The 16,356-nt window shown below is 39.4% G+C and overlaps 1 protein-coding gene across 6 annotated transcripts in view; it reads right to left on the bottom strand.

The window, feature by feature from the left end:
• Nucleotides 1-16,356, bottom strand: part of KHDRBS3 (KH RNA binding domain containing, signal transduction associated 3) — a 140,092-nt gene that overhangs the window by 25,926 nt on the left and 97,810 nt on the right. For all 6 annotated transcript variants that reach the window (XR_016280655.1, XR_016280656.1, XR_016280654.1 and 3 more), the window contains exon 7: nt 13,662-13,744. Coding sequence is in view for 3 of the 6 variants with exons in the window: in XM_089518008.1 (XP_089374134.1) it covers nt 13,662-13,744 (83 nt within the window). In the remaining 3 variants the exon portion in view is untranslated. The remainder of the gene's footprint in view (nt 1-13,661; nt 13,745-16,356) is intronic.

Genomic DNA, 16,356 nt, shown 5'->3' with positions numbered 1-16,356 from the left:
CACCGGTTGCTGTGTCCGGGAACCGTAGCGGCCAAAATGCGCGGTTCCCGGGCGCAGCAAGAAAGAAGCACCGAAATGGCGCTTCTTTCAGCGACCCGGAAGTGGCGCCGTGAGGCACTAGTCGCGCACTCACAGCATCACTTCCGCCGCACGACGTCCATATGCTATGCGTCCGCGATATCAAAATGGCACCCCCGTGTGGACGGGCACCGCCATTTTGTATGGACGCGGTCCGTATTAGGGTTGAGGGGCGTCCGGAAGGGACGCCCCTTCTCAACCCTAACACGCCCCTTCCTAACCCTAGCACGCCCCTTCGGCGCGTCTGTAATGCGCCACTGTGTTCATTTGTTAGTCTATTCCTGTGAGCACTAGGGATTGTCAATGCTTCTCTCCCTAGGAGTTTATACTCCTCATTTATTATATGTTAAGTGATTGATCGCAGCACAACAGTTCAGACAACCATCTGTATATATATGTGGGGGTGGAAATTTTTCTACATTTCATTGCCATTTGCCACAACACCCAACAAACTGAACTACAGTGCCACCCATAGTGGATTGTGGCTTTCCAGCTGCTGGTATATTGTAGGGTTTCTCCTATGGGCCTCCATAAAATACCCATTCCAGATCTGCCTAGAATTACTGATTCTTCCATACACTATGAACATTAAAACCTGAGTAAGATAACACCAACCAGGCATACATACACATACACAGAAGCTCACACACTTGGTTCATTCCTCTCTGAGAATAGCATTCTACATCCTTCTTCTTGATCCTGTTATGAAACACTGTTAGATCTACACGGGATAATCCTTTAGATTATCCATTCTAAATCTCTTTATATTAGCACAATGCCAAATATACTTAGGATATATCTAGTTCAAAGAAGTGGACTCAGATACACTGTCCCGCGTGTCAATCACACTTGGTGACAGAATGGCAGCAGTGAATTGACAAAACGAACAACACTTTCACAGACTGGATTTATTTGCCTAATGTGCTGAATGCAGACTGTAGAGGTTCAAGGTATATAACATTATTTCCACATTTCTTCCACACACAAAAAAGTGCTGATTTATGCAAAGAAAATTAAACCAAACTTTGCACTCTGGGTATATGAGATCCAATTCCCTGCTCTGTTCTGAATAATCAGTGAGGATTTTTGGGGGGTGGGGAGGCAATATGAAAAGGAAATATACATAGAGACTACAAGCCAGCAGGATGGACAGTGACATGTAACAACAGCTATGCAGGTGCAAAATATTCTCTCCTCAAAAGCAGAATCTTACACAGACATCTCCCGCACATAATGGCTTCCCCATTTATCTCAATCCATGTGTGAGGAAAACAGGTTTCATCTATTGACAGGAAGCGAGATAGTGTATGAAATGCATTAAAACAGCACTTTTTGTATATGTGCACATTCAAAGTGTTTCATTGTATAGTGAATACAGTGATTTGCTTCAGAAGATTTTCTCCGTTTGTTGTCAGGTGCCTTCAACCTGACTCTGTGTTAGAGACCCTGTACTGGGGCTTTCTTAGCAAGATTTCTTCAAGAGGTTTGCCATTGCCTTCCTCTAATACTGTCCAGTAAGCTTCCAGAGCAGATTGAGGATTCAAGCCCTGGTCTGAGCCCTAGTTCAACTCATCATGCTGGCCCCTTAAGTTTTCTTAATTTATAAAGAAGAAAAGAAAATACAAGGAAGGTTAGTACTGTGTTGCACATAAATCCACTGGTAGTAGTGCTGGAGGTTAAAAGTAAGTAGAGTGACTTGCAAAAGGGACCTGGGATTTCAGTAATTTTTTTTACAATAATAATAAACTAATTTTTTTAGAGATAATTTTATTATTTGTTTGTTTTCTTTAGTCTATATCCCACTGTTCTGTCACCATGGGATCCATGGGAGAGAATGTCTGTGTGCATGTGTGTGCGCACCTTCAAGTCGTTTCTGACTTATGGCAAACCTACCATGGAGTTTTCTTGGCAAGATTTGTTCAGAGGACGTTTGCCTTTCCCTTTTCCTGAGGCTGAGAGAGTGTTACTTGTCCAGAGTCACCAAGTGGGTTTCATGGCAGAGTGGGATTCGAACCCTGGTCTCCAGAGTCATAATCCAACACTAAAACCACTATGCCATGTTGGCTCTCAGAATGCCTAGTTTCCAAAATGTTCTTACTCAAAAGGGGTAGAACCTTGTATTTTATAAAAGAAAAGCTTCCGTTCTCAGATCACACTTTGCACAGTTCTGCATATGCAGATAAAAAGCCCTAATTAAAGCCTCCCCCTTCCTCCCCCCTTGAAAAGTCATTTTGTGCAAAGTTCCTAAGCAAGCAGAACAACTTTGTGTGAAGAAAACATGTCTGACTTATAAGCAGCAGCCTTGGAGCATCAGAAAATTAGATCTCAAGCATTTCTTCCTTGCATTCCTAGCAAGGACAAATGAAAACTTGCGATGTGTCCCCTGAGCCTTCTGTGATCACAAAAGCAAAGCACTTGCTAGAAATCTGAAGCACTTTTTGTGACTAAAACAGAAAAAGCCTTCCAGATCCTGTTCTATCCACAGGGCAGCATCTGCCATGTGGAGCTGGGAAAGTCAAAATGCATATTTTACTTTTAATATAGCATTGCTTTATTGGGAACAGACATGTTTTCAAAGGACAGAGAAGGCAGATGGTTCATTAACGCTGGCTCTTATCTCCATTACTTGTTTTTCTAGTAAAAGGCAACCAATAATTTATTGCCAAGCATAGATTTTAAATGCACCCGCACACTTACTCATAAAAATGTCAAAAAACATTATTGTGATCTTGTCAAAGATAGAGCCTTATAAAGTTCTAAGTTCATATAACACTATCATCATAGTATTTCAGCACCATCATAAACTGGGGCACAGGATATTCCATTTACAAAGTGAAGGCTATTTAAACTTAAGTATACTTTTATTCTTAATACCGTATATACTCAGCTATAAATGGACCTCATGTATAAGTCGAGGTCAGGTTTTGGGGCCAAAATTATGGATTTTGCCATGACCCATGTAGGTCAAGGGTAAAACTTGGAGGCTCCTTCAGTGTGTGTATGTGTGCATATGGCAAGGGAGACTCCCACTGAGGCTTTCTGCTTCATCACTTCAGCTTTCATTTCAGCCAGACGTGGGAGATGGACAATAAGTCGACCTGAGATTTTGGAGTCAATTTTTGGACATAAATTTTTAGACTTATAGAAGAGGATATACGGTATTTACAGATCAACAACAATGATATAATAGCTTCTGAAGCCTTTTTACAAAGCTCAAGAGTTTGAAAGGCTCATAAAAATCCAGAAAATTCAGCAGATGGATACTTGAACTTGGACTTGACACACAAGGGTTCAAGTCCCATTTCATCAAATCACAAACCCTTTGGGGGTCCTTAATCAAACCATATTCTTTGCCATCAGTGGGACATTTTGATTAAAAATTATGTTAACGGCTCTTATGTGATGGGTTAAATTTAACTAATTATCCTTAAACAGTAGAAATAAAAAGTAGGTAATTAATATAGCACTGAGGACCATGTTAGAAAATTATGTTGAGTTGCAACAGCACTGCTAATCTGCATAGATAAGTCATCCTATCAATATAAATTATATCACCAAGACAATAAATTTCTATTCATGCAGTACTTGTCATGGAACCATGATTTTTTCCTGGTGGTCTTCTGCCTTGAATCAAGGCAAAACAAGTGATGCATTCCTTGCATAGCCTTCTCACCAGAGAGCACAGAAAACTAGTGGAAGGAATCCTCCTAGTTTGCAGATGACTGAAGGAATTGAGTGGTGTCTCATACAGATTCTAGAGACATCTGGAACAGACCTTTCAATGCTTGCATCACAGTTCTCAGTGCAAAGCCAGATAAGAGATCCTCCTCATATTCACCAGATCCTCCTTGGATGCCAGAGGCAACCACAACTATGACAGCTCTCAAGAGCAAAATCCACTCATCTGTGGTCTTTGAAATAAACACATACTCCATGTGAAAATATGGAGACTTTGTTACAGTACTTGCCAACTGTAAAGTGCCCCCCCCCCCCACATTTGGTATCCATGAAGCAAGATGACTGCAAGAGGTGCACTCTCTACCCAACTGCTAGTTGAGGTTAGTGATCTCTGTACCTCATGCAGCAAAATGTAATGCTAAATATCCTTCTTGTGGGCTGGCATAAATAATAAGAACATACAATGCTGGCATACAAAATATTTTATGAATGGAAAATGGTACACAGGCAATAAATATTTTTTTTTGCTACACTATCACCCCATGAGGGTGCAGCTTTTATACAGCAACCCAGATGGAAAATTCACATCAAATATACCCATGCAACATATCCAGGGGTAGCTCTGTTGACCATGTAGCAACTTACAATAACATTCAAAATCCACAAAACAGTGCTACCTTTCTTTATTGGACAACCAAAGCCATTTTTAAATTAATATTTTTAAATTTTACAATACAAATTATTACGCTTTCTTCATACAAATATATTCTTTAACACTTTACTTATTTTTTATACTAAATATCACCTCAGTGCACCCCTTCCCCGGAGCCATTCCCATCCATATACTCCAACCACAATTTTAATTCAACTTGTGACAGTAATTTTCCATCTTATTTTCTTAATATTTTTTCAATAATTTTTTCCATACTTCATCAAAATCACTTCTATTCCATAATCCTTTCTTCACATTCCATTTACACGTTAATTTATCATTAATTGCTATTTGCCAGACTTCTTTATGCCAATCCTCCAGTTCCACATTTGTTTTCGATTTCCAACTTCTTGCTATAATTAATCTCGCTGCTGTAAGCAAATTTGTTACAAGATTTCTTTCTTCTTCTTTTCCATTCTACCTCATTATACAGTGATAACAATACTATATTTGGTTTTCTATGTATTCTTATGTCCATAATATTTTGTATTTCTAATATTACTGTTTCCCATTTTTTAACATATTTACATTGCCACCACATATGTATATATGATCCCACTTCATTACATCCTCTCCATAGAATCATAGAATCGTAGAGTTGGAAGAGACCACAAGGACCATCCAGTCCAACCCCCTGCCATACAGGAAATCACAATCAAAGCATCCCCGACAGATGGCCATCCAACCTCTGTTTGAAGACCTCTAAGGAAGGAGACTATCTATATTATGTAATCTCACTGGTGTCAAGTACCATTTCCAGATCAGCTTATAATAATTTTCCTCAATTCGTACCGATAGATTTTTCAAATGTCTTTGTTCCCAAATTTTATTCCATTCTTTTTCACATAATTTACATCCTAATTCTTCTTCCCATATCTCTTTCCAAATATTTTGGTTTCTTTTTTTCTTTTATTCTCCATTAATATTTTATAAATTAAGCAGAGCAGTGGAGGACAGATGGTCTTGGAGATGTCTCAGTCATAGGGTCACCATGAGTTGAGAGCGACTCGAGGGCAGTTAACAACAACAAAAATCCACATGGCTAGAAAGAGGAAGGACCTGCCTGCATCAATTTCTCTCCAGTACCACTTGAATTGAGAACAGCCACATCTTGACAAAATGTAGATTGCGATTAACACTGTCATAACCCCTCCCCCCCCAGTACGATTTTAACATCTTTGCCTGATGAAGCCGTCAGTGGAGCTTTGAAAGTGTGCAATGTGTATTTTGTGTATTTTGGTTGTCCCAATAAGGGTATCACTGTTTTGTGGACTCTGGATGTTATTGTACTTTCATCCCCAGACAGGTGTCTTAAATCTTGCTCAGGTATTCAGGTCAGAATCAACTGCAATGTGTAAGGAGAGAGAACAGCTAAATCCCACCGGTCTCTCTTGTTGCTCTTGTCATGTGGAGCATGGTACAGTGGTACCCCGGGATACGAATTGCTCGCGTTACGAAATTTCCGGGGTACGAAAAAGTTAGATAGGAAAAAACTGTTCCGGGTTACGAAGATTTTTTCGGGTTACGAAATTTTTTTCGGCGCGAAATTCAAATCTGAAAGCGCGGCTAGCGGGCGGCTAGCGGCTTTCCAGCGCCTTTTCGGGTTGCGAAATTTATCGGGTTACGAACGGCGCCGCGGAACGAATTAATTTCGTAACCCGAGGTAGCACTGTAACCTAAAAGAGAGAAGCTCTCCATATGATTCAGAACACCCAAACCATGTGAAGGCTGAAAGCAGAGGATACTTTACTCTTCAGTATACTGCTCTCCGCATTAACAGAGGGCATAGGGCTACCCTGTTCATTCTCCTTGTGCATTGTTCTTCCTTTCTTAAACACCTTCAGTTATCTTTGTATGCCCACAATCTAGTGCTTGGTGCAACACGTTCTTGATGCTGTCTTTCAGTGACAAGTCTGGAAGATATTAGGCATGCTGCCTTAGTGATCTGTCCAACCTGCAACACTAATACAAAGTGTCTTGGTGTGTTTTCTCGATTTTAAGAACATCACCTCCTACTGTACAGATACTTTTGCTTAGCCTAATGTCACCATGCATCATTTTTGAGATGCAAAGTAGGAAGTGCAGCCAACTTGTGCTTCATTTCCCCTTTTGTTCTTGAGCTCATCAAAAGTGGAACTTGTATAATGATAGCAAAGTGCATGAAAGAAGGAAATATGAATTATATTCCCCTTCACTCAGCTGCAGTAATACCTGAAATGGCCAGTGCTTCAGCACTCAGTGTCTTGTGGTTTTGCATGTGGACATTATCTGCAAGAACAAGACATCAAGAAGCCAGGATCACAACTGAGTTACATCAGGCTGCCAGCCTAAACACATGTGGCCAAGTCCTGCTGAAGTTAACAGCCAGGCATTTTGCCCTGGAATGAAAGAATGCCTCTAGTTGCAAACAATGGGTCATTGATCATCACACAGATCTGAGAACAGGTACTGCCTCAGGGCTTAGCTTGTCCAGCTAGGACTGAGCCTCAAAGCCCTCATCTTAGATACCAAGTTCTTAGAGGGAATTCAATAGGACTTTAACTGCAGGCAAGACTGTAGACTTAGTGCTCAAAACAGTACATTTTTAGGTATGCCCTGAAGACATTCAGTATGATGCTGGCAATTAAATTTTAGTACAGCTTTTAAATCTCAACACTACCACTTCTACACATCTGCCTCCAATGAATATCTCCAAACTTGAATTTTCTAATTAAACACACATATACAAAAAGAAAAGAAGATTTTTACAAGTTGCCTTTGCAGCAGCAGAACACCAGTCAGTTAGTAATTGATAACTGCAGGATAGTATACCACAGCTCTGGTGCGCTCAGCCTCTTAAATAAGTACTATGGCTTTCATATCTGAAATAATTTCTCTGCAATACACTTGTTTTGCTTTAGTCCACTATCATTCCTGAGAGGTCTCAGTTGCTTAATTTAGTTCTCAACTGTATGAGCCACTGCAGTTTCTTAACACCCCTAGAATTACAGCATTTGGTTATATGTGCATTTCCAAGATAGAATTTTTTTTTCCTAAGTGGCTCTGGGATCACAAAGAAATCAGTAAAAACCATAACCCTACACAGCTAAGGAAAGGGCATTGGGTCATAACATGCCAAAGTATCCACAGTTGGGGGGGGGGGGGGGATTCAATACAATGCATTTGAGACAAAAAAAATTTTTTTTTACTAATTATTATTGAGAAGTAAGAAGTTTAGAGCCATGATGCTGCTGCTCAAAGGTTTATCAAATCCAGCATGCCATTCACATAGAGACCAACCAACTATCATGGGGAATCCACAAAAAGGACATGGGTGCAACTGCAACTTGTCACTCAGTTTCCCAAGCAATGGGAATTCAGAGGCATTTTGTTGCTATGGTCCTGACTAATGGAGACACTGAAAACAGCCATTATGACTAGTAGCCAGAGGCAGCCCTATCTTCCACACACTCTTCCAATTGCCTTTTAAAACTATTCACCACCACTTCTTGTGTTAGCAAATTCTACAGTCTAACTACAAGTTGTGCAAGGAAGCACTTCCCCTTCTAACACTCCTGAACGTACCAGTACTCAACTTCAGTGGATACCCCTAACTCAACATTCTGCTAAACTGTAGTGGTTTGAATGTTGGACTACAACTCTGAAGACCAGGGTTCAATTCCTAGCTTGGCTATAAAACCCACTGGGTGACCTTGGGCAAGTCACACACTCTCAGCCTCAGGGGAAGGCAATGGCAATCCTCCTCTGAACAAATTTTGCCAAGAAAACCCCATTATAGTTTCAACTTAGGGTTGCTTTAGATTGGAAATGACTTGAAGGCACACAATAGCAATAACAAGTACATTTCTAAACTGCTTATCAGTGCACTTAAGCATTCCCTAAGCAGTTTACAAAGTGTAAGCTAATTGGCCCCAATAAGCTGGGTACTCATTTTACCGACCTCGGAAGGATGCAAGCCTGAGTTGAGTTTGAGCCCCCTTGGCTGAGACTGAACTCACAACCTTATGGTTTGTGAGTGAGTGGCTGCAGTATTGGCATTTAAGCACTGCGCCACCAGGGTGCACGCGCACACACACATACAAATAAATGTGAAAATGCTTCCTCAGACTTCAGTGTCTCCAGCCTCACAATCATCTAGTTGACTTTTTATACCTTCTTTAGCACTGCAATAATTATTTTCTGGTGTGGCATTCCTAGTGCAGTCACACCATAGATTAATTTAAGCAAATGTCAGGCAGTACAATACAGGCAGTTTTATTCTAATTCAATTTCTGATTATGCCCCAAAAGGAATTCACTTTTTTAAAAAAGTCATTGTGTTGACATTTGCACTGACTCATCATAACCCCCCTGATCTACCATATTCCCAAGCCCACAATTTCTTTGTCAGCCATAGCCAGCTGAGAACCCTGTGTTCACAAGAAGTTAAGAATTATCTATTTTTTGCTCAAATATGCATCGCTTTGTATTTGCTTACACTGACTCTTATTTGCCATTTTAAGTAGATACTATCCTTGAAGCTGGATCAATTATACTCAGATGCCAAATATCAGCCATGCCACGATCACGAAGGCAACAGACATATCTGGTGTCTATGTGTGCAGATTCATGTCAGAAACCACATTTTAGGCAACCTCAACTTTCAACTGATTTGAGGCCAACTATACAGGATTTTACTTGTTCAAAAGTAGTTCCGAAATTGCCTTAGCTTTTGCAATAGACACCGAGGATAAAAACTCCATGCAGTTCATTAGCTGCATTGTGCAGGAATGAGATACTGAGGCTATCAGTAGTGAATATTAAAGTTACTACGTAAAAGCAAAGACTTTTACCTTTTTACTAGTATGAATACTAATCTACATTTTTCTCAGTTACTGCTCAAAAGTCTTTTCTTCAAAAAGCGTACAGCCTTAAGCAAAGTGACCAATTCAAAAACAATTCTATAAAATGCTTTCAGAGTCTTCTGAAATGCTGTCAGATTGAACCTGAAGACTGGAAACGATCAGGTTGAGAGACAGAAAAAGGAAACCTCCACATGGCACTGGGCACAAAACTAACTATTTCCCTCCCCTTTCCCCTGCAACCTTGTCACATAATCCAAATTTCAGTAACAAACCTCATTCTCTGCCATGTTAACTCTCTGCAGCATCTGTCACTGCTATGAATGGTTGATCATAAGTACCTCAGTAGTCATCTCAGTGCTATTAAGCAGATGGCAGTGCTAAATCCAAATGATGTAGTACATCTCCCCAGTGGACTTTGTTTCCATACTCCACCATTATTCCACAATTCCTCTGTGATAAATCCTACGTATTCTAGAGAACATTAAATAGTGAGCCGACATCGACAACTGATTTATTAACAGTGGGTTGCATTTGCTCCTGTTATCGTCTTTGCAAACACTTGTGAGGACGAACCCTCAAGACACATAGGCCATTGGCCTAATTTCACATAATGCGATGTTTTTAAAACAGATTCTGCATTTCAGCACTATTTGTCTTTATAAAATGTGTCTAATCTGCCACGTGCAGAACTTTTAAAAATATGCCTGTTAAAATCTTGTCCTTTCTCTAAGGGAAGATCTAATCAGGCATTGCTTAAAAAAAGAAGACACAGTTACTCTAGTGCTGATGCTCGCCACCAGAATTGTTGACTTTCAGCCACAATTTGAAGAACTGAATTCTTCATCCTCTAAATCTGAATACGATTACTGGGTAGCAATTCAAGGAGAATTATAACATAATTCTGCAGCATTCCATAAATATCCTAGGGAGAGAAGCAAAAGCATAAAGACAGTCACAGTGCATGCATTAACACAGGAGCAGACGCACAGAAGCCAGTATATATGGAGCATTTAAACATCAGAAATTCGAAATCCAGCCTGACAGAATCCACAAAAAATCAAGTCACTTATCCATCTAGGGCAGCTTTTAAGAGAAGATTGCTCAAAGCACTGGGCAAAAGGTGCCTGCCCATCTTTGGTGTAGCCATCTGGACCGTGTTCAAAATCTAGCTTTTGACAGTTTGATATTCAAACAGCTTGTCCAAAATCAATATAAACAAGCATTCGGTAACACCCAGTCTTCAAAACAGACTTCCGTATGGTTGGTCTCAATACTCACTGTGTCACATCAGAATGGCACAGCACCAGCTTGTACCATTAAACGCTTTTCAAATGGAGGAGCTAATTTCTACTAAACGTCATCCCACAACATTATAGAATTACATCATCTTTCTTAGTTTAGTCAGTGACTACGGCCAGGAAAAATCCCAGCAGGTTCAATACACATTCTAGTCAGTTCTAAAGATAATTCACTTAGAGGTCCAGTGAAGGGTCCACAAACTGTGTTGCTGGGAATCCATTTCTTCAGGACCAATGCGATTGCATGTGTCTAGGTCACAAGAATTAAAATTTGTTGGATGCCAAGATCATGCCTCCCTCCCCAAATTGATCTCCACAACAAAGAAAAATATAAATGCATTTCTTTAGCAACTTAATTGAGTTATATGAGAAAACTGACACATAACTTCTGAAAACACAGTTGTCTTATTTTCCGTGAAAATTGCCATGTCTTGGATTTGATGCATAATACCCCAAAGGCACCCATTCCCATCTGATCTTGGAGGTTAAGTAGGAACATCCCTGGTTAGTACTGGGATGGGGGACTACCAACAAATATCCGGTGCTTTAGGCTACATTTCAGAGGAAAGACCTGGCAAAGCGACCTCTGAGTATTCCTTGCCTGAAAAAATCCTATGAAATTCATGGGGTCACCATAAGTTGAAAGGTGACTTGAAGGCAAAAACATACACTTGGATTTGATAGTTATATGGTAGTAAAATGACTGTGTACAGTTGGCCCTCCATTTCCACAGATTCTTTATCTACAGATTCAAGCATCCATGGCTTGTGAAATTATTCAAAAATATATAAAATCCAAAAAAGCAAACCCTGACTTTTCCATTTTATATAAGCGACACCATTTTGCTATCCATTACATTTAATGGGACTTGAACACCCATGAATTTGGGCATCCACAGAAGATCCCGGAACCATCCCCCAGTATCAAGGGCCCACTGTACTAAATAAGGTTTCATAGTGAATCATTTAATTTGCTTTGAAATGATATAAAATTGTTTGCTTTCACTGTAAATAAATTGTAAGTGAGCTAAACTTACAATCAGAAACCTATAATATATGACCACAGTTCAGTCCAAAGATATGTTCACACACTCTGTGGGCTGTACTGCTGGAAACAAAGATGATGGCCTTTGGATAAACAGAAATATATTCTGGCTATGAAAAAGAGGAAGACATTTTGTGAGACAAATTATGTGGCCAAAGAGAGCAAGAAATAAAGACCTAAGCCCAACTGGAGTAAGCCCACCAAATTTGGGGGACCTTCATAAGTAGGAGGGGGGTGTTGAAAATTTTTTGGCCCAACCCACTCCCAAAATCTAAACACAGTTGTCACTGTTGCTTTTGAAATTGTAAACTGCCAATTTGAAGGATTGTCGGTATAATTTGATTTTTTTTCTGATCACTGATAGAACCATGTCAACAAAAAGTGTGGAATTTTCAAGTGTTGAACTCCAGGCCATCATGAAATTCCTGATCCCATAGAAGAAAACTCCAAAGTAAATCCATAAGTGTATGATGCAGACACTGAGTGCCAAGTACCCATCCCGCCCAATGTGAAAAAATGATGTGCCAACCTTTCAGCATGATGGTTTTGAGATCAAAGATGAAGCAAGGTCTGGGAGGCCTTCAACAGTGTCAACTCCTGAAATTATTGAGTGTGTTCATGACCTGATTTGGGCAAAAATCTCACAGAATAATTGCTGAAACACTAGAGAAATCCTGGGAATATCTGGGCTAGGCCCAGCCAAGTGGGTACCAAAATGTTTGAATGATAACCAAAAATAAAACTGAGTGGATACTTCCAAGTTGATTTTATAGCATTTTAAATAATTTTTTGGAACAACTCATCATAGTTAATGAAACATGGTTACATCACTATGATCGAGAGACCCAACAAAACAAACAAACAAGCTTCATTTATATACCACTTCATACCGCCTAAGCAGTGTCTAAGCAGTTTGCAACTGTAAGCTAATTTGCCCCCAACAATCTGGGTACTCATTTTAGCGACCTGAGTCAAGCTTGAGCCTTTTTGCTGATCTTGAACTCGCAACCTTATAGTTTTGAGTGAGTGGCTGCAGTACATATTTAACCACTGCAATAGTCTTTGCAGTGGTGACACTCAGGTTCTCCACAGCCAAAGAATTCAAGACACAAAGGTCAGCAGGAAAAAATCATGACCAGAGTTTTTTGGATAGTAAAGATATTTGGATGACTACCTTCTGAAGGGCCAAATAGTTAATGAGGAATACTACTCTAACTTGTTGTGTTGACTAAAGGAGGACTTGAAGGGAAAATGTTGAGGGAAACTGTGGAAAGGTGTTCTCTTTTTGCATGATAATGTACCTGCTCACAGGGCTGGCAAAACAATGAATATTATAATGAATCTGGGGTCTGATGGTCATTCACTTCTTGGTTGGGCTGAGAACTTTTCAGCACTTCCTTGTATATGCTGGATTAATTTATTCAATGGGTCTATTCTAACTGGGTCTAACAACTGGATTTAGATCAACGCTGTCTAATTCAGGGAGGGACTAGAGCTCATTAGTCTGGCACAGATTAGATTTCTTGACAGTTTTAGTTGAAAGGATCAAGCAGGAGGTGATAGGAAACACTTGTGCCTGAGTCCACAGAGAGCTGCTGTTATTCACTAGACAACAGGATACTAGATGGACAAATAGTCTGACTTTATAATCTTACACCAAGAATCCTACTCCTGTCAACAAAAACAGGACAATAATCCTGAATTAATAACACTCAGCCCATTAAATATCAAAATTTTAACAACTACAGTGGACCCTTGTTATACGCTGGGGATCTTGGTTCCAAGATCCCCCATGTATAACAAAATCTGCGTATGCTCAAGTCCCATTAAATATAATGACATAGAAAAATGGTGTCCCTTATAAAAATGGAAAATCAAGGTTTGATATTTGAAATTTATACTTTTTTTGAACATATTCAAATTGTGGATGCTTGAATCAGTGTATAAGAAATCCGTGTGTAAGAAGGGCCAACTGTACTCTTAAGATGCACTGAACCTTCTTCCTTACCTCTGTGCAGAAGTATTATAGCTGTTATCATACGAATCATAGCTCTGTTCATCATACGAAGTGCCATATCCATCGTCATAATCCTGGAAAAACAAGGCAGTATTACAATCCAGAGAATGACTTCAGAGCTCTTGAGAACTCCACGCTTTGCAGTTCAAATAACATTCTTTCCTGAAACTTAAATTCACTGACAGTACTGCAGGTACAGATTAATACACAGAAAGTGGATATAAAGAGAACTAAAACTAGCTCTGTTTATTCAAGAAAGCTTTATACACCTTTCTCTTGAACATCAGTCCTTTGTGTCATAAGGTGAATCTCAGAAACAGACGGCAGTATGGGCATGGACAATCTGCCTTGAATGGAAAACTGACAAAAAGCACCGAGAACATCCAATAGGTCTTTCCATCCTGGCTCAACAATGGAGGACAAAGTTGAGCTGCTGGAGTAATAATTAACAAACTAAAAACTTGCTTTACAGGTTACTATTGTCCAACTTTTATATATGTGTGTGTGTGTATATGTGTGTGTGTGTGTGTGTGTGTGTGCGTAATTTTCTACTGCCTGTTATTGAGACAAAAGGTCTCTCCAAGTTTCACACAGATTTCATCCTTAGCTGTTCTTCCTATCTCTTTTCAGGTTTCTACTACTATCACATACATTCTCTTCTCATTTCTGAACACTAAAAAAGTCACATGTGCTCCAAAAAAATGAAGGCATGCTTGTTTCCTCTCACAACCAAATCTGTCCACCACCTCCAACAAAGCCATCAGCAGGGTACTGGGTCTCCTCAATGTCTAGGTTACGTATATTATGCCCCATCAAATCTGGTGAATATGATGGAACACATTTTAATTGCGCTTATGATGTGCTCACTCTCCATGGGGCCTGATTCAGCAAAAAGCGAGAGATATGATAAGAGCACTTGTCTGATCTCATCATCATTCTGATTTAGCTCTTTAAGTAGGTCCTTTGAGGCAAGTCCCATAAGGACTGCTTCAATAAGTTTTAACAGATGATTTCAACTGATCTCAGAGATCAGAAGATTTTTTTTTCTACTCAGAGGAAACAGCCATGAGCCAAGTGTTCACACCAAATTTTAGGCCAGGTAAAAGCAGAAGAGTCATTTCTTCTCTTACCTGGAGAAACACAAACTCAGTACATTAATCTTTGATGCTCATCTCCTGCTCTTACAAGATTGTTAATGCTACCTCTTGCCTGATTTCACCCATGCATTTTTACCTTAGATTTCATAAGATGACCTGTCTTGTGAACTACTTATGGCTTGAGCACACAAATAAAACTGACATGACAAAAAAAGTAACCATCTCATTAAGATGATTTGACTTAATGGTACACTTGAACTACATCACCAAAACAGAAGGTAAGAGACTCATCTGAAATTCTCCTACAACCCACGGATTCTCTTTAAATAGCAATCATCAAGTGGAGCTCAAGAATTCTTTAAAGCTTGCCCTTAATTAGGTTTGACATCTTCATGTTAATGTTTTCTGTGTTTGAGGTTTCAAGTGCTGCACATTTACTTTAATTGGTCTAGTTCTGAATATAAATTGATATCCTATGAATTTTAAATAAATCTCAGAGATATGAATTTGAAGAGAAATTAGGGCCACTCTTGGTTTTCGAAATGCAAAACCTCCCACAGTCCTAGAGAGTTCTGTCTGGTCACGTTATTGCATATTATGTATTTCTTTTCTTTTCTAATTTTAAGGGAGAAAGATATTATGCTCATTATAATTGTGCTTCCTTGGTTACTTAAGACTAGGTTTAATGAAATTGTTTAGCAACATTATGTAAGTAGCCTACTAAAATTCCGTTTTTGATAAGTATTACTTTAAATTACTTGAGTAACTGTTCAAGTTAATGATAAGTATTACATTAAATTACTTGAGTAACTGTTCAAGTTAAAAAAACAAAAATAAATCCCCAAACCCCCACATTTTTTTGTGCTGAGAGCACTAACTTAAGAGACACCAGAATAATGGAGCTCTTTTCAAAAGACACTTTCAGAGTCATCAGAATTTCTAAAAAGCACCCTTGGTTTCAGGATCAATACACACATTTGTGTTTTTAGTGTACCCCCCAAAATATTTTGATTTACAAATGTAAAATGTATGTGTGACCACCAGGTATCTATCTTACACTAGAGTACTTTTGTCAAAAGAATCAGAAGTGGTTATGGTTCCCTAAGCATGTTATACACATTGAGTGGAAGTCAGTTTGCTGCTGTCTCATGTAAGTTTGCTGCTCTCTCATGCTTTGGGAACAGTGAAAAAAACCCTTAAGTCTTGAGGCTGAAGGCCTTGAGGGGATAATTTTCTGCTCTCTGTAACTAGCTCAGGGATCTAGGACCACAATGAAAGAATGCTCTTTGCCCACTACAAAGAATATCACGGCAAGGTGGAAACCAATCTGCTCTGCCCACATCCCACCCTGGATGGAGTCCAGGATAGTGTCTGAAAAATACATAAATAACTGAATAGTAACAAGGACCAGCATATGGTAAAAGCAGCAGCAAAAATTCTGGGATAAAAATCAAACATAAACCCAACAATAAAGTAAAAGAGTACTATGACTAAAGATGTACAATGTCCAGTTCTGGGAAACCTGGGCGGGGAGGCAGACAATGTTAACATTCTTTAGAGATTGGAAGTCGTCTTGTTACTTCGGAAAC

Source organism: Sceloporus occidentalis, unplaced genomic scaffold (assembly GCF_023333645.1).
Source record: "Sceloporus occidentalis isolate IW3139 unplaced genomic scaffold, rSceOcc1.0.p SCAF_3, whole genome shotgun sequence".
NCBI lineage: Eukaryota > Metazoa > Chordata > Lepidosauria > Squamata > Phrynosomatidae > Sceloporus > Sceloporus occidentalis.
The sequence above is the reverse complement of the archived record's forward strand: the minus strand, read 5'-3'. Positions and strand labels throughout refer to the sequence as shown.